Here is a 15,622-nt window from a genome sequence, read left to right as displayed (position 1 = left end):
TATTGCTATATTATATTAAGTATGTGCTTTTCATCATGATGCTCCGAAACTTTACATTTTTTATATTATCATTGTAATAAATTGCATTTAATCTCAGAAAACTGTGATTAGATATGTCACTTTATTTTTAAATTAATCACAGCCCTCAATTCATCACTCCCTATTTCACAAATACTTTAGTTGTGCTAAGACGGCGTACTGTGGTGACATATATGACACTTTTCTTTTTCTGATCTACAGGTATGTTACTGGTGACTGCAGACACCCTTGGCCATGACTTCCACGTTTTCCAAATCTTGACTCACCCATGGGCGTCTTCCCAGAGTGCAGTTCATCATCTATACACGCTTCACAGAGGAGAGACTGAGGCTAAGGTAAGAACACACATGCACGCACATTTACATAAAAGCTTTACTTTCAGCTCTGTCCTTTTAGCGCAGTTTGTTATGGAACAAACTCATAAACTTGTATCCTCCAAATGGAAGATGTATCAACAACAAAAAGAAACCGTCTTTCGTTCAGCTAATACATGGATAGTGTGGGATATTAATTCAAACTTCAAAGCTCCTTGTTCCATCCCTTGCTCACACGCACATGCCTATGTACACTCAGGCTGTTTTCGGGGGAGTTATTGAGATGAAATATTGCCTTTCCGGACTCTTTTAATCATTAGCATAATCATTTAAAGTCTTTGTGGGCCACCCACAACTGTTTACGGTTGCCTGTGCTTGCATGGCTCTGGAAATGTGCAATTTGAACATGCTTTTCATCGTCGGTGAATCCCTGCGTGTTATCTAAATACTGTCAAGAGACATAAGACTTGGTACCACTGAGCTCCAGAACACAGTACTGCTGTCTCAGGCTTTTTTGTAGTATGTAGGCAAGTGTATGTTAGACAAAGAGTGTGGGTATGACCCATCTGATTGATCTTTAACATGACTATTAGATACATAGTCCCTTGCTACAGCGGTATACATGAAAAAATATGAGTGTAACTGTAATCTGAAGATCTAGTTACTGTTCAACTGTCCACCAACTAAAGTTTAAGTGCATCAGGGCTTTTCCATATTCACAGCGCATTCATTTTTTTGTACCTGGAGAACTTTTGCCCCCAGTTCAAAACACATTGACGTGGATCCATGTGAGATATTTGTGCTCTCAGCAGTTAGTCTTTGCTTATTCTAAAACTTCCTCCCCTGTGGCTCCCATGTTCAGTTTTCAACACTCTGGAATCCGAAGACCTGAAACTATTAGTGTTGCCAATGTGTTTTCAATCACCAAGGCTGCAAAAAAAGAGAAAAGTTGCTAAAAATACCTCAGACTGCTCGTGAGAGCTTAGATTGTGTTCCTGACCGGAGCTTTTACTCTTGCACCTTGGGGTCAAGCTTGGGGCTTGTAACATCTACCATATCTTAGGCTATGAGGTCCTGGACGAGAGGACATTCCCACTGGGACAATATGGTCGCGCTTGTGACTTTACACCACTCTCTCTTTAATCCCTGGAAATAGGCCCTTGGCAGAACTGAACATAGGCTCCGGAATTTTCCCATTTCTTCCCAGCTTTATAAATTACGAATTTAGAACAACTATTGGCGTTATTTTAAACAGAATTGATCTTTGGAATTTGTCCATCCAGTTGGCCAGATGTTTGTTGCATTTATGCAGAATTTAAACAACTTAAAATATAGTTTACAATTTACGGCTAGAACACAATTGCTTCTTTACTGCTGTGAAAACTAGAATCGTTAGTATCACCTGGCAGTTTTGATTGCTTGGAAAAGTAACAACACATCTCTATTGAAGTCACATGATTTGAAGACCCACATTTTTTTTAATTTTTTTTTTTATTATTATTATTTTGTTTAATTAAATTTTTAATCTAATTTTATTTTATTTTAGTTATTTTTATTTATTTATTATTCTTTAGATTTATTTAATCCATATATTCTTTTTATTTTATTATTTTTTCACTTTGAATGTCTAATTTTATTTTATTTTTATTTACTGTTTTAAGTCTTTTTAATATTTTTTAAATATTATTATACTTATATAAATATTTAATTAATTATTATTATTATTTTTTAAGTTATTTACTACTTGGTTACTAGTTAGGTTAAGGCAATGTACAGTGGCCTCAAAATATATTTGATCAATCATATTGATCATTCTTCAATCCATTTATTTATTTATTTTGGTTTATGTATGTTAGTATTTTAGACCAATACAAGATGGTCAAATCCACGTTTTTTTATTTATTTATGTAATGTTACTCAGGTTGAATAGTTGAAGCGGACATCTAAGGACATGATCTGATCATTAGCATCTGCCAAGCCTTGGTAATCTATCTGGGTGCTTTAAAGTTTAATTTACTTTTGTGATCTATTGGGTTTTTGCACAAATCAGTTTGGGGAATAACTGTAGTGATTTAGTTTTCCTCTCTCCTAAATGCTGTTTCGTCCATTTAGCCTTGCAGCTGTTCCACCACAATATCTCCTTCAGTTGGCAAATCGTAAGGTTTTATTTGCTTAAGTAGAACTAATATTTATTCCGAAAGGGCCTAGACCCTTACTTACTCAGCCAGTGTCATGTTTGGATATGCACACAAACCTGATCTCTGCTCTAGTTCGTAGGCTCACACTCTCGCAGTCTCCCTGACACGTTCGATGTCTAAAAGCATGCCAGACATATTTCTCCCAATTTAAATCCTTCATTACATGACAAATATTAACACTGCAGTGGAATAAAAACTGTACGTTATTCGCCTATGAGTGCCATGTAACAGAAACACAGTCAAATGTTATGTCTATAAGAAAGACTTGTCGTTTTTAACTCCTATTGCGCTTATTTATTAATGTTTTTATGGTTTCCCAATTCTCTTTGTCCCTTTACCCTTCAAATGCACTCTGAGCCAGGTGGGAAAAGGCCAGCCGGTTACTGGCCCGTGGGTGAAGTTTAAGTTCTTCTCGTTCCTGCTCCTTATATTGAAGGTGTGATTGCTTTACCCAGCACCTCCAGGCATGGCAAAGAGCTGGAACCGAGCGTGTAAAACATTCTCATTTTCCCTCCTCTGTGAGCACAGGGCCGAGGTGGCCCGCAGCTCCGCTGAGATGAGAAAGGTGGTTAATCTGTCACCGGCTCATGCCAGGTTTGCTGCCTGGTCATGCATTGGCTTTGATCTGGCATTGTAAACAGCACAAACTGCAGAAAGCAAGCACCCTCCAAGACGCATTATCTTGAGCAGAACAAATAAAAGGAGTGATAATGCCTTGTGGGCGGACGCAGGCACCCGGCCTTATCTGGCTGGCTGATTGACTGTGCTTGTACTGACTCCCAGCCTGCTCCGGACTGACCTTTGTGTGCGTGAAGGTAAATAACCCACCAGGCTGCGTTGCCTGAAGCCGTACACTGTTTTAGCTGTTCTGAGCAGCACATGACTGACCAAACAGCTCATTTGATTTATGTCTGATTAACCAATTTATAGATCTCAGTCCTTGTCTTTGGTCACCGAAATCTTATTTTTACACCTCCAGGTGAAAATCTCTGGAGTGGCGTCATCCCTGAACAGGAAATAGTCATTGATTTCAATTCATTTGCTCATCTCTGAGTTGGCGTATTCAGCGTGAGCCTGATCTGAGACCGATAGAGCAGAATGATCTAGAATCAGACCGATCTCCAGACAGCTGCATTCCAGTAGCTGATGGCTATCCATAAAAAGTGCTGTAAAAAAGCCATTAGCTGAATCTTGCTGATGGCAGAGTGCTGTATGGTAAAGCCAAGTGTCTTGGAGAAGGTCTACCATCAAATCATTGAGCTTCATTCACACAGGGCATGTTCTTGTATTCAAAAACAGAAAAGGATTTCAAGACGCTGTCATGTAAAACCATGCTCATGAAGCAAGATGCTGGAAAAACATCATGTTTCTACCCATCTGATGCATACATACACAGACCAACCATTTAAAAATAGCCTAGACTGAACATAAGAGTGGTAAACACAAGAAGCATAGGACACACTGTTACAGTTTCGTAGTTCATTTATTTTAAGATGTTTATAAATACAAAAGCCAGGTTAGATATTCAGGTTTTTCAAGCCATTTCTCAAGATCTGGTGATAGGTTCCGAAACCACTTCCCATTGCCTAGGTGTGATTACCAATACCTCTTTCTCATTGCCCTCAAGTGTTTCGTAACACATTTTTTAGAGATGTTATCTGTTTATCTTTGCCAGAAACTTTCTTATGACTAGCACCAGAGAGAATTCAAACAGAATTCAGGTTGCATTACTTAAAGCTGGCATTAAATTAAACTTAAATGTATGTTAGTGATTATTATTGTCAATGATTCATCCATCCCTGCATACATTTCAGTTTTTAATATGTACACCACCATTCAAAAGTTTTGGATCAGTAAGAAGTCTCTTTTGCTCATCAAGGCTCAAACTATTTAATATTATGAAATATTGTTGCAATTTCTAGTATTGGTTTTCTATTTTAATATATTTTTAAATATAATTTATTGCTGTGAAGCAAAGCTGAATTTCCGTCAGCAATTAATCCAGTCTTTTACATGACACATGATCCTTCAGAAATCATTCTAATATGCTGATTTATTATCCGTGCTGAAACTGCTGTGCTGCTTAATATTTTATTTTTTGGAACCTATGAAACTTTTTTTTATTCTTTGATGAATAAATAATTAAAAAGAACAGCATTTATTCAAAATAAAAATCTTTACTAACAATATACGTCTTTACTATCACTTTAACTATTTAACACATCCTTGCTGAATTATATTGTAACATTTCTATTTTGAATAAACACTGATTTTATTATTATTAATATTATTATTATTATTATTATTATTTATTTATTTGACATTTTATTAATCAAAGAATATTGAAAAAAGTGTCACAGGTCCCAAAAAAATATTAAGCAGCACAACTGTTTCTATCATTGATAACATCATCATATTGGAATGATTTCTGAAGGATCATGTGACACTGAAGACTGGAGTAATGATGCTAAAAATTCAGCTTTGCTTCACAGCAATAAATTATATTCTAATGTATATTAAAATAGAAAACTGTTATTTTAAAATGCAATAATAGGCAATAATATATATATATGAATTTATCCTAGTAATTTTAATTAAAATATTACTCTGTCAGTGTGGGGCAGACTTCTCCAATAATTTAGTCCTCTTCTTCGATTGAAATCTTGCTTTCAGATCTACTTTCATCCAATCAACAACCAATGGATAGAACCAAGTCCACACTACTTTTCTTTCCTATGATAATGTTTAACTTGAATGTATGGCCCAGTTCAATTCAATTAAATTCATGTTTCAAATCATCATTGTATAGTGCCTTTCATGATACAAATCGTTGCAAACAAAGCAGATTCAAAGAAAAGGAAAGTTTCTACTTTACATTTAGGAGTAGTTTATCAGTGGTGACTGACAAGATGATTTCCATTTAGCAGAAATGGACAGTAAAAAATTAGTTACTGACATGTATTCATACAAACGGTGAACACTATTAACTGCAACGATTAGAACTTGTGATCAAACTAGTAGAAAAATGTGGTAGTTTATATGTTGGTTCAGGGTTATCGTCATCTGAGGTCCTTGGAGGGGTTGGCATCATCTCTTCTCAGGTGTTCAGTCATCTCATGGCAGAAACAGAAAAGCAAATAGAGAAAAAAAAGAATTTGCCTAGCTGCTGTTCCAACCAAGCAAAGAATAATAATGTCCTCTGCTACCTCCTGTTACATTCTGACTTTAAGCCCGATTTTGAAGGAAAGGCATTACTGTATTGTTCATACAGTTTACTCAAGACCCTACACTCCTGTAATGGTGATTTCATACATTTGAATGGTGATTGTTCAACTCATATCTGAAACTGGTTTTGAGCTTCTTTCCTTTGTGTTTTCTTACCCTTGCTCTAGGTGCAGGACATCTGCTTCAGCCACGACTGCCGCTGGGTGGTGATCAGTACACTTCGAGGTACCTCTCATGTCTTTCCCATCAATCCGTACGGTGGAGCGCCATGTGCACGCACGCACATGTCTCCACGTGTGGTCAATCGCATGAGCCGTTTCCAGAAGAGTGCCGGACTGGAGGAGATCGAGCAAGAGCTGAGCAGCAAACAGGGCGGCCGGTGTAGCCCCATTCCTGGCCTCTCTAGTAGCCCATCTGGATCACCACTGCATGGTTAGCAAACACTTGTTTTTTTGGGGGGGAAACATTATGCACCTCTTGCACTTCTGCAATCGTTCATAAGTTAGTAGTAAGTTAGTAAGTTAGTAGATGATCTGTTGAAAACCTACTGAGATGGAAAATTATAAATGTTTATTTAATTACTCTGGACTATGTATTTTTAGTAACATATTAAATTAAAAAATTCAAATAGGTAATATTGACATTTTTTCATACATTTATGTTTCTTTAATTAGTTTTCACCAAGTTAATTTGAAATGGAGTAAGTAGATCCTGGCCATTCAGGGGTTACTTGTGATTGCGCCTTTTGACACTATACTGCTTCAAAAAAAGGTTACTAAATTAAAGTTTAAAAAAATATATTTTTATATACAATTTAGAAGCCTGAGAAAACTGTGCCAAAATAATCTGTTTGACTACTGCATTGCTTCTTGCTGATTTTCAACATCACATTTTTTAAGTAAAAACTGACATGTTATGGACTATATAAATATAATTTACTATTATATATTCCTTTAATATTTTTAGATTCTGCTTTTATCCCTATCTGATTACAGGTCTAAGCATTAAAATCTATTTGACTGCTGCTCCACCTGTAGGGAGGTTTCTTGAAGCATCTTGAAGATGTTCTTCTGGATTAAGTCTGTCTCCGTTAGTTCTGTTTCTTCATGTTATTCCAGACAGATTTGATGATGATTAGATCAGATCTCTGTGTGTGGAGCACTGGCTGTTGTCAGACTCCTCATGCAAAAAAAAACAAAAAAACGTATTATTACAATTAATGGCAAAATGAATGTTTGGAAATATAAACTAATATTTCCTACTGGCACACTACAGCAAAACAGAAATAACTGACTTAAATGCATTTTTTTACACATATAATTTATTATATTCTCCTCCTTCTTAGTCCTCCTCCTCTTCTTCATTTTAAAAATACTAGTAAAAAAAATTATAGCCTGCATGCACTGTAAGTTGCTTTGGATAAAAGCATCTGCTAAATGCATAAATGCAAAAATAATCATATAATTAATTTGAGTGACTTTTGACAGTCTTAAAAACAATATAGATAACTTTTTTTCACTTTGAGCAAAGCTGTGACATCACATGGCCGGAATGTTTGGCGTCCCGTGTAGGGATGGTTACCAGCAGCCATGAAAGTGGGCCTCAGAAGCCCTGTCGTAAATCAGACTCGCTTTTCAAAGCCAGGCATTAGAAGCACCTGTCAACAATTAGTCCTGTCAGCTTGAGCCCGATGAGATACTTTGACAACAGGCTTCTGAGGTGACATTTTTTTGTACTGGGAACAGGATGGAGGAATCTAAGAAACAGAAGTCTGAGGCAGCTCATATGCCTTAGAGGCAAACCTTGGACTGTCCGGATTTTATAACCTCAAAGATCATTCCATAATTCCTTAAGCCAAAAGATGGGAGGATAGCAGGATGTGGCTTTTGAATTAAGATGAAACGGTGTGGGGGAGAAAGGGAGACAAAGTGGTCTGCACTTTTCCGTGCTCCCTGAGGGCCTCTCCTATGGGCTCATACTTGGAGTGGAATGCTTGAGCCACTCACATATCCTGCTGGAGATGTTTGCTTTATTTTCAAACCAGACATTCAGTTTCTCTTTCTTGTTCTCTTATTATATTTTTAAACATTATATTTCAGTGCACTGCAATCACACTTTCCTTAACATTTGTTTTGCTAATGACACATTTGTTTAATAAACTGAATTGCAATAAAATAATTTCTTAATTATTTGAATTGATTGAAATTTCATACATTCACAATTAGCTGTATTTATTTGAAGGTTGATGTGACCGTTTCTGTTTGAACATAATTTCTAATGTTATTTATTCCATTGATGATAAAGCTGAATTTTCATCAGTCACATGAACCTTCATAAATCATTCTAATATGCTGATTTGGCGTTCAAGAAACATTTGTTATTATGGTCAATGTTGAAAACAGTTGTGCTGATTCATATTTTTGTGTTAAGCATGATGCAGTGTATTTTTTTTCTTCAAAAGGACAGCATTTATTTGGAATGGTTATCTTTTTTTTATGTAAGTTTTTACTATCAGTTTTAATTAATCTTTGATGAAAGTATAAAAAAAAAAATATATATATATATATATATATATATATATATATATATATATAGGTAAAAAAATAGGTAAAAAATCTTACCAGCCCCAAACTGTTGCACTTGTTGATTTGCTAAACAATATAAAGACAATATTATTTCAACAAATAAATTATTTTTTTTGTGTTTTCCTTCTCTAGGAAACTACACTTTAAATCAGCGTAAAATCAGCAAAATTGTTTTTGTGGTTGTCACACTTTGAAATCCTTTTCCGCTATGATTAGTTATCAGACACAAAAAGAGAAAAGGCTATCAGCGTCACTTTCCGTTTGCTTTTCCGTCGGTTTTGTTCATTTTTGGGTCCATGGGCATGAACGGAGGCGGCAGAAATAAATGATTGATAAGAAAAGCTGCAGAGCAGTAGCCACAACAGCAGACTGGCAATTGTCTCCTGTGACAACTCATTGATTTAGGGAAGGAACTAGAGAAGTACACATCCTTCAGAGCTGGCACTCTGTAAAAATAGAAACCACAATCGGGCTTTCTTCTCTCCTAGTTTAATTGTGGATTTGTTTCTATCTATTTTAGGAGCCACATCCCCTCGCCTTAGCTTCATGGCATTGTTAGATAAATCAACAAGTCCTTCTTTGTTCAGTGCTAACAGACTGTTAATTCATTCGTTTTGGTGCTGATTTCTGCTAAGTTGTTTTGTCCGTCTGCCTTTTCTATCTATAACTGAACAAAAGCCAAAGAAAAATGCTTTTTGAAGCGTAACAGAGTGTTTAGGGTACATGTAGCTTTGGTAGCTTTGCTCCGCAGCGGTTAAGCTCGGTGTCAGTCGTGCACGAGGATGTGAGGAGTCCGATGGAAAGCTTTGTCTGGACTGAGGCGCTCACATTAGCTTTGAGCTTACAGGAGATTCAGTGTTAGTTTGACAAAACATAGTGGTCTTCTTCTTTGCGTATGTTCATTGAATATTTTGTAAGGAAAAACAAGGTGCAACAGGAAGCTGTTAATTCGCTGTTATTGAGTTAACGGGATACTTCCTTTGAGCTTGTTTGGGTTTCAGGCTTGTTTTATCAGTAACTACCCCTGTTTACAGCATTCATCATCTTAAAGCAAAGACAGCCAGACATGGATGCTTTTGCAGAACTGATGACGCAATGTTGTTTGGAGCAAGCTGTTTTAAAAAAGCTCAACGCTGTGGTTATTAATTTGACACGGATCAAATCTAAATGGCATTTATTCCACTCTTTAAATGCATCTTTTTCACATGTTATATACTTGTTTTATACGTTCTCAATTACTTATTTAATTTATTAATAATAATTTGAATATTTAAGTAATAATGCTGAAAATTCGGTTGCACTTTATTTTACAGTACGTGTACTTACAGTGTATTTATCTAAGAAAGTTGTAGTAATACAAGGTAACTACTTCAGGGTCAGTACCTAGTTATTACATAGTTATTGTACTTACTATAATAAGTACATAGTATGTACACGAGGAACAGGACCGTAAAATAAAGTGCTACCGAAAATTCAGCTTTTCCGTGATTAGAATAACTGACATTTTAAAATATATTAAATTAGAAAACTGTTACTTTAAATTGCAATAATATTTCCCCAATTTTACTGTAGTGAATGAATACAGTGTGACTCTTTTAAATAAATGTACCCTTGATGAAGATAAGAGAAAATACACAGACATTAATAACCGTGTAATTTACTCTGAAAATAATTGATTAAATTATTGAACTTTTTCACTCAAATATTATAATGTAATTTGCAGTGAAAGATAGTTTGTCATTAGTGCTCTCAGACTTTTGGAGCCCAGTGTATTTGTGTATAACATAATCCAGATATCTGCATTTGAAATATGGGATTTAATATTCTTTCATCTTGTTGTTGGGCTGTAGTGCCTTTAGAGCAGATTATAAGTTTTGCTTTCGTGTCGAGTGTGGCGGTAAAGCGTGTGTCACAGTCACTGAGTCCTGTGCTGAATCATCTACAACCATCAGATCTCTTCTGTTTACTCTCTCTCTCTCTCTCTCTCTCTCTCGGTGTGTGTGTGTGTGTGTGTGTGTGTCTCTGTGTGTCTGTCGGACATGCAGCCAGATGAGTTGATCTGATCTGTACGGGCAGGGCCAGCAAACACTCTCTGTAATCACAAACTGCCTCCTCCCTTGTTTGTGGCACACACACACACTCTTAAATTCCATCACGGCTTCACAGCGGCTCTCCGGCTCTCAAAGATAAAGCTCAGCTCCTCCGCTCACAAAACAACAGACGTGCAATCAGCCCAGGCATCAAAGTGCCGCTCTTGTTTTAACATACCACAACTCTGCATCATCTACGGTCTCATTCAGATTCCCTGTCCTGAAGATTTATTACTCTGGTTACAGAGTCTTGTCCTATTGTGTAGCGCAGTACCGGTCCAGGCCTCTGTGTGGCGCTGTGTTCTCAGCTTTTTGTTGACAGGCCTGTTTCAAATGAAGGACCTTATTTCACTCCATTGGCAGAGAAAGGAAAAATATTTAGGCCTGAATCATGCCTCTACGTTTTGTCTTGATATAAATCTAATCCAGCAAAAGGGCCAGCGTTACTCTGTAATTTGTCCTGAATTTTATGAATGGTCTCCCCGACTTATGCCTTAAAGATAAATGATTTGTTGTGGCTTTTTATTGGTCATCTTTGACTATATTTTTTTAACCTTTTTTATTGTAAATTATTTAATTTCACATTTGTGAATATCATTCTGTTATTATAATTTTTTTTAAATGTCATTGAAAATAAAAATCTGTTATTTATTTTTTTAAATGGATTGAAAATAAAAAAATCTATCTATCTATCTATCTATCTATCTATATATATATATATATATATATATATATATATATATATATATATATACATACACACACACATTAGTGTTCAAAACACATTAGTGTTCAAAAGTTTGGGATCAATAAGATTTATTTATTTTTTACTGATCAAAAATACAGAAAAAGCCCTGTTATTTTGTGATATATTTTTGAAATTTAAATAACAGTTTATATTTTAATATACTTTAAAATAAAATGTATTCCTGTGATGTAAAGCTGAATTTTCAGCATCATTACTCCAGTCTTCAGTGTCACGCGATGCTTCAGAAATCATCCTAATATGATGATTTATATATGAAACAGTTGTGCTGCTCCATGTTTTTTGAAACTTGTGATACTTTTTTTATGATTCTTTAATGAATAATAATAATTTTAAAAGTAATACTTTTATACAGCAAGGATGTCTTAATGGATAAAAAGTAATTATGTTCCGTTAATTAAGTAAATTATGTTCCGTTTAAATTTTTGCATAATAGGATCCAGAAAAAAAGTTTCAAAATCAGTAAAAAAAAACTGAAGCAGCACTGTTGTTTTAGCATTGATAATAAATCGGCATATTATGATGATTTCTAAAGGATCATGTGTCACTGAATGCTTGAGTAATGATGCTGAAAATTCAGCTTTGACAACAGAAGTGAATAATATTAAAACACAAAACCAATATGTGACCCTGGACAACAAAACCTTTAGTCTTAAGTCGCTATATTTTTAGATTTTTCTTTAATGCCAAATATCATTAGGATATTAAGTAAAGATCATTTTCCATGAAGATATTTTGTAAATGTACTACCGTAAATGTATCAAAACTTAAATTTTGATCAGTAATATGCATTGCTAAGTATTTATTTGGACAACTTCAAAGGTGATTTTCTCAGTATTTTGATTTTTTTGCAGTATTTTTATTAAGACTAAATTAGAAATAGAAATATACTAGATTAGAAATTGAAATAATATTCTGTATTTGTGATCAAATAAATACAGCCTTGATGAGCATAAGAGACATTTAAAAACGGCAGTGTATATACAGTATGCTTGTTTTGTTCCCAGAAGATATAGCAGTTTTAACAGTTGCACTTTATATATTCATACATATTTGTTGTTTGATCATATTCCATTTTACAGGACATTTTAATCATTTTAATGCTTAATGTTGATCTTAAATCTGTTTTAGAAAACTTTTCCTTTTCAGGTTTCCAGTCTTTTTCTTGCAGCTTTGTCTTTCCCCTGGCACGGTGAATGTAAACATCTCATTGAGACTGTTGTTGTTGTTTGGCCTGGGTGGCCTGGTATGTTTTTTTTTGTTTTTGTTTGTCTTGCTCTCATGCAAAAACTTTTTGAGTGGGCTGGTGTGTCTTTATCAGGCAGAGTGAGCCATGATGATGTGCTGTCCTTTCCCACTGTGAGGAACTGTGTTTTTGACACTTCTCATGACCTGGGACCCTGCACTGTCCCACGGTGAAATTTTCTCTGTACGCTGAAGCAATGCAGCATTCTTCCTCTTGCTGTCTGCAACTCTGATATGATTCTTTGAAATATTAATAATTCTGTATATTGTGTTTATATATTTTATCTCATTAAGATGTGCGTTATAAGCTTTGGTGGTTGAGTACATTTACATGGAGTACATTTTTTTTTCTTTGTCAGGCTTTTTTATGTGTAACTTACACCGAAACCACAAACTGCACTGAGGAAATGAAAACACTGATATGTTTCTGTTTACACAGTATAATTTTATGGTAAGCAAATAAAGGGATTATATTGCCTATTTTGTGGTTGAAACAGCTGTTGGATATGCATGTTTTTACCATATTGTCAAATCAAGACTAGTAACTAATGATGGAACGTCTGGTTTTTAATTTCTTATTGTAGATGCTATATTCCTCAACCAGTAGTTTGAATATTCCCCTCAGTGTCTATAGCTGTTACCATGCTATCAGGCAGCGAGTTGATTGACATCCTGGTGCTTTGAATTGAGCTTATTCACTAAAACATTTCCTTTTTTCCCCCTCTGACAGACCAGCATAGGGTTTCATTTAGACATGTCTGAAATGACACTGCAGCGTTCATGACTGGGAGGAGAGAATATGGTTCCCACTTACCCAGAAGTAAATTGACATGATCAGATTACGTGCTCCTGATCAGAGCCACATGCCGAGGTGCATTGATTGAGTCTGCGGATGCCTTCCTGTTCATCTTCTCATGCACCGTTTGCAAAGTCTGCTCGTCTGAGGTGAAACATCCTCTCGCACACACATCGCCTTGCAAACAAACTCGCTCACATATGGTTTCAGTAAGGCTGTTATCTGAGCCACAGAAGAGTGTAGATTCTCGCTGTCACCAAGGTGCTCCTCTGATGAGCTGTAAATGCTGACATGTTGTAAACTATTGGATCTGATTTCAGACAGCCCCGTAGCAAGCCGTTCGGATGTAGTTTGGTTAATAAATTACATGCTTGAATGCTTTTGCGTGTTCGTGTATTGCTATTATACAGCAGTGAATAATTTCGGTTATGATGTAATGGCTCGTAATCATACGACGACTTCTGAAGTGAAATCAGCACACAAGGGGAAACTGAAAACGTACCAATTTCTAATGCAGTTTGAAGTCTTATGGTGAAAATACTCGATGTCTGGTAATAGCAGGAAGTTTCATATAATGTTTCTGCTCATTAAAGCGGATGCCGCACAACCCAAAAAAAAACTTTGCGAGGAAAAAAAAAACTCTGCTGTCACTTTAAAAGCACTCCCATTCACTGGCGGTTGGGGAAAAGACTGGCACTTGGCCATTTTCACATAGGCTGGCTTGACCTCACTGCAAGCCCGAAAATAGCAGCGAGCAGATACTGTGAAAGCAGAGGCAACCAGAAATGACTTTTCCACCAATGTCTGATTTCTTCTGAAAACAGTAAATCTTGTGAAGTTTATTTTCTTTGCAGCATCTGTGTTTTATAATGGTTCTTTTAATTTGTTTTCACTTTGTCCACCGGGATTGCTTTTATCCGGCGCTTTCTGGCCTCTCCTTTTACTTTACTTACCCCCCCCCACACCCCCACCCCACTTTCCACTTGTAGTACTCCTCCTTTCAAAGTGTGTATTTTAATAATGATAGCTCTGGGAATTGGCACAGGCAGACTTGACATGACGGCACCTTCCCCCGAGTGCGGAGGTACCGCCATTGTTCCTTTTCCTCTCCACTCATCCCATTTTTTTTTCTCCTCCCCTCCCGTCCTAATCCCTACCTCCTGTGAACTACGCTCTTACAGGAGCATGTCTGGGAAACCTGGACGAGCGCAAAAGACATGAATGGGTGAAACAGAATATATCAAAGTATTCCCAAACCGGGAGAGCGCAACTTTTTTTTCTAGGAATTCAAGTCTTCCGCAGATGCTCCTAAAGCCTGGCGATTTCTCAGCGGTTGACACTTTGGAACGCCCTGCGATATTCTGTCCCTGAGAACGATATTCGCATTGGCGGCCATCGGGGTTGCATTTTTTTAAATTCACTTCATTGGCAATGCGATTAAAATGGGGCGATGTTTGCGTACGACTGTTGTTTTTTTTTTAGGTTTATGTGTGCAAATGAAGCAAATAACGAATGGAAAGCGTCAGCTTAGATGGATCGCTTGTGTTCATTGCTTTATCAGATGCAAATTGAACAGCTTGGGGGAGAAAAACAAGATATCAGTGACAGGGCGACCAGGTCTGTGCCATTAGAAGAAAATGCAAATGGAGCGGAGTGAGCTCGAACAGAAGGGTCAGGTGACAGAGGGTGACCCAGCCGGCCTCTTGGAGTTAGGCCTGCGACGGCTGTGGATTTGCATTGATGGATCTTCTTTCCATTGGCTTGTCATGTATCACTGCGCAGGCCATCACACATGAGTCATTAATCAAATGACTGCTCCATAAGCAGGATCGTTTTGACTGGCCAGGCGCCTTGCCGCTCTCGGACGTGCCATTCTTGAGGGTTTCGGCCAAGCCTGCCACACTCGGGTTGACGTCATGCGGCGACTGAGTTTCACATCATCCCGTGCGAGGCGTCTGCTTTTGCAGGGCTTAAGCTTTGCCGCCGTGACGCCGGCTGTTTGTGTGCGTGTCCACGGCCGAGTCGGGGGTTTGATTTAGTGAGGGGTTAAAAAGTGCACCGAGACCGAGTGTGTCCTTCTTGGAAAGATGCTAAATTCATTAAGATTTTTCTTCCTCTGCTCCTCGTCTTTGTCCATCAGAAGCACCATTATGGGTTTTCAGGCTGCTTCCTGTTCAAATTCCTTTTCTTTTCTGCTGCTCTTGCGCACAAAAGGTGGCTGCGCTTGGGGTGTAGTGGTTTTGAAATGTGAAGGGCCCTTGAGATCCAGGCCCTGTGTGGAATGGCGCAGGGGTTTGTGTAATGTCTCCAGCCAAAGCAGGCCTTTATCGAGGGCCATGAGGCCTAAATGGTCTCTCTTTGGTT

The 15,622-nt window shown here is 37.1% G+C and overlaps 1 protein-coding gene across 5 annotated transcripts in view; it reads left to right on the top strand.

Moving 5' to 3' along the window:
- The window catches only part of bcas3 (BCAS3 microtubule associated cell migration factor), a 207,671-nt gene that overhangs the window by 44,989 nt on the left and 147,060 nt on the right, over positions 1–15,622 (top strand). For all 5 annotated transcript variants that reach the window (XM_052577234.1, XM_052577233.1, XM_052577237.1 and 2 more), the window contains 2 exons: positions 241–374; positions 5,944–6,208. In XM_052577234.1, coding sequence (XP_052433194.1) covers positions 241–374; positions 5,944–6,208 — 399 coding nt within the window. The remainder of the gene's footprint in view (positions 1–240; positions 375–5,943; positions 6,209–15,622) is intronic.

Source organism: Carassius gibelio, chromosome B15 (assembly GCF_023724105.1).
Source record: "Carassius gibelio isolate Cgi1373 ecotype wild population from Czech Republic chromosome B15, carGib1.2-hapl.c, whole genome shotgun sequence".
Lineage (NCBI taxonomy): Eukaryota > Metazoa > Chordata > Actinopteri > Cypriniformes > Cyprinidae > Carassius > Carassius gibelio.
Note: the sequence above shows the minus strand (reverse complement) of the source record. Positions and strands in the feature narration are given on the sequence as shown.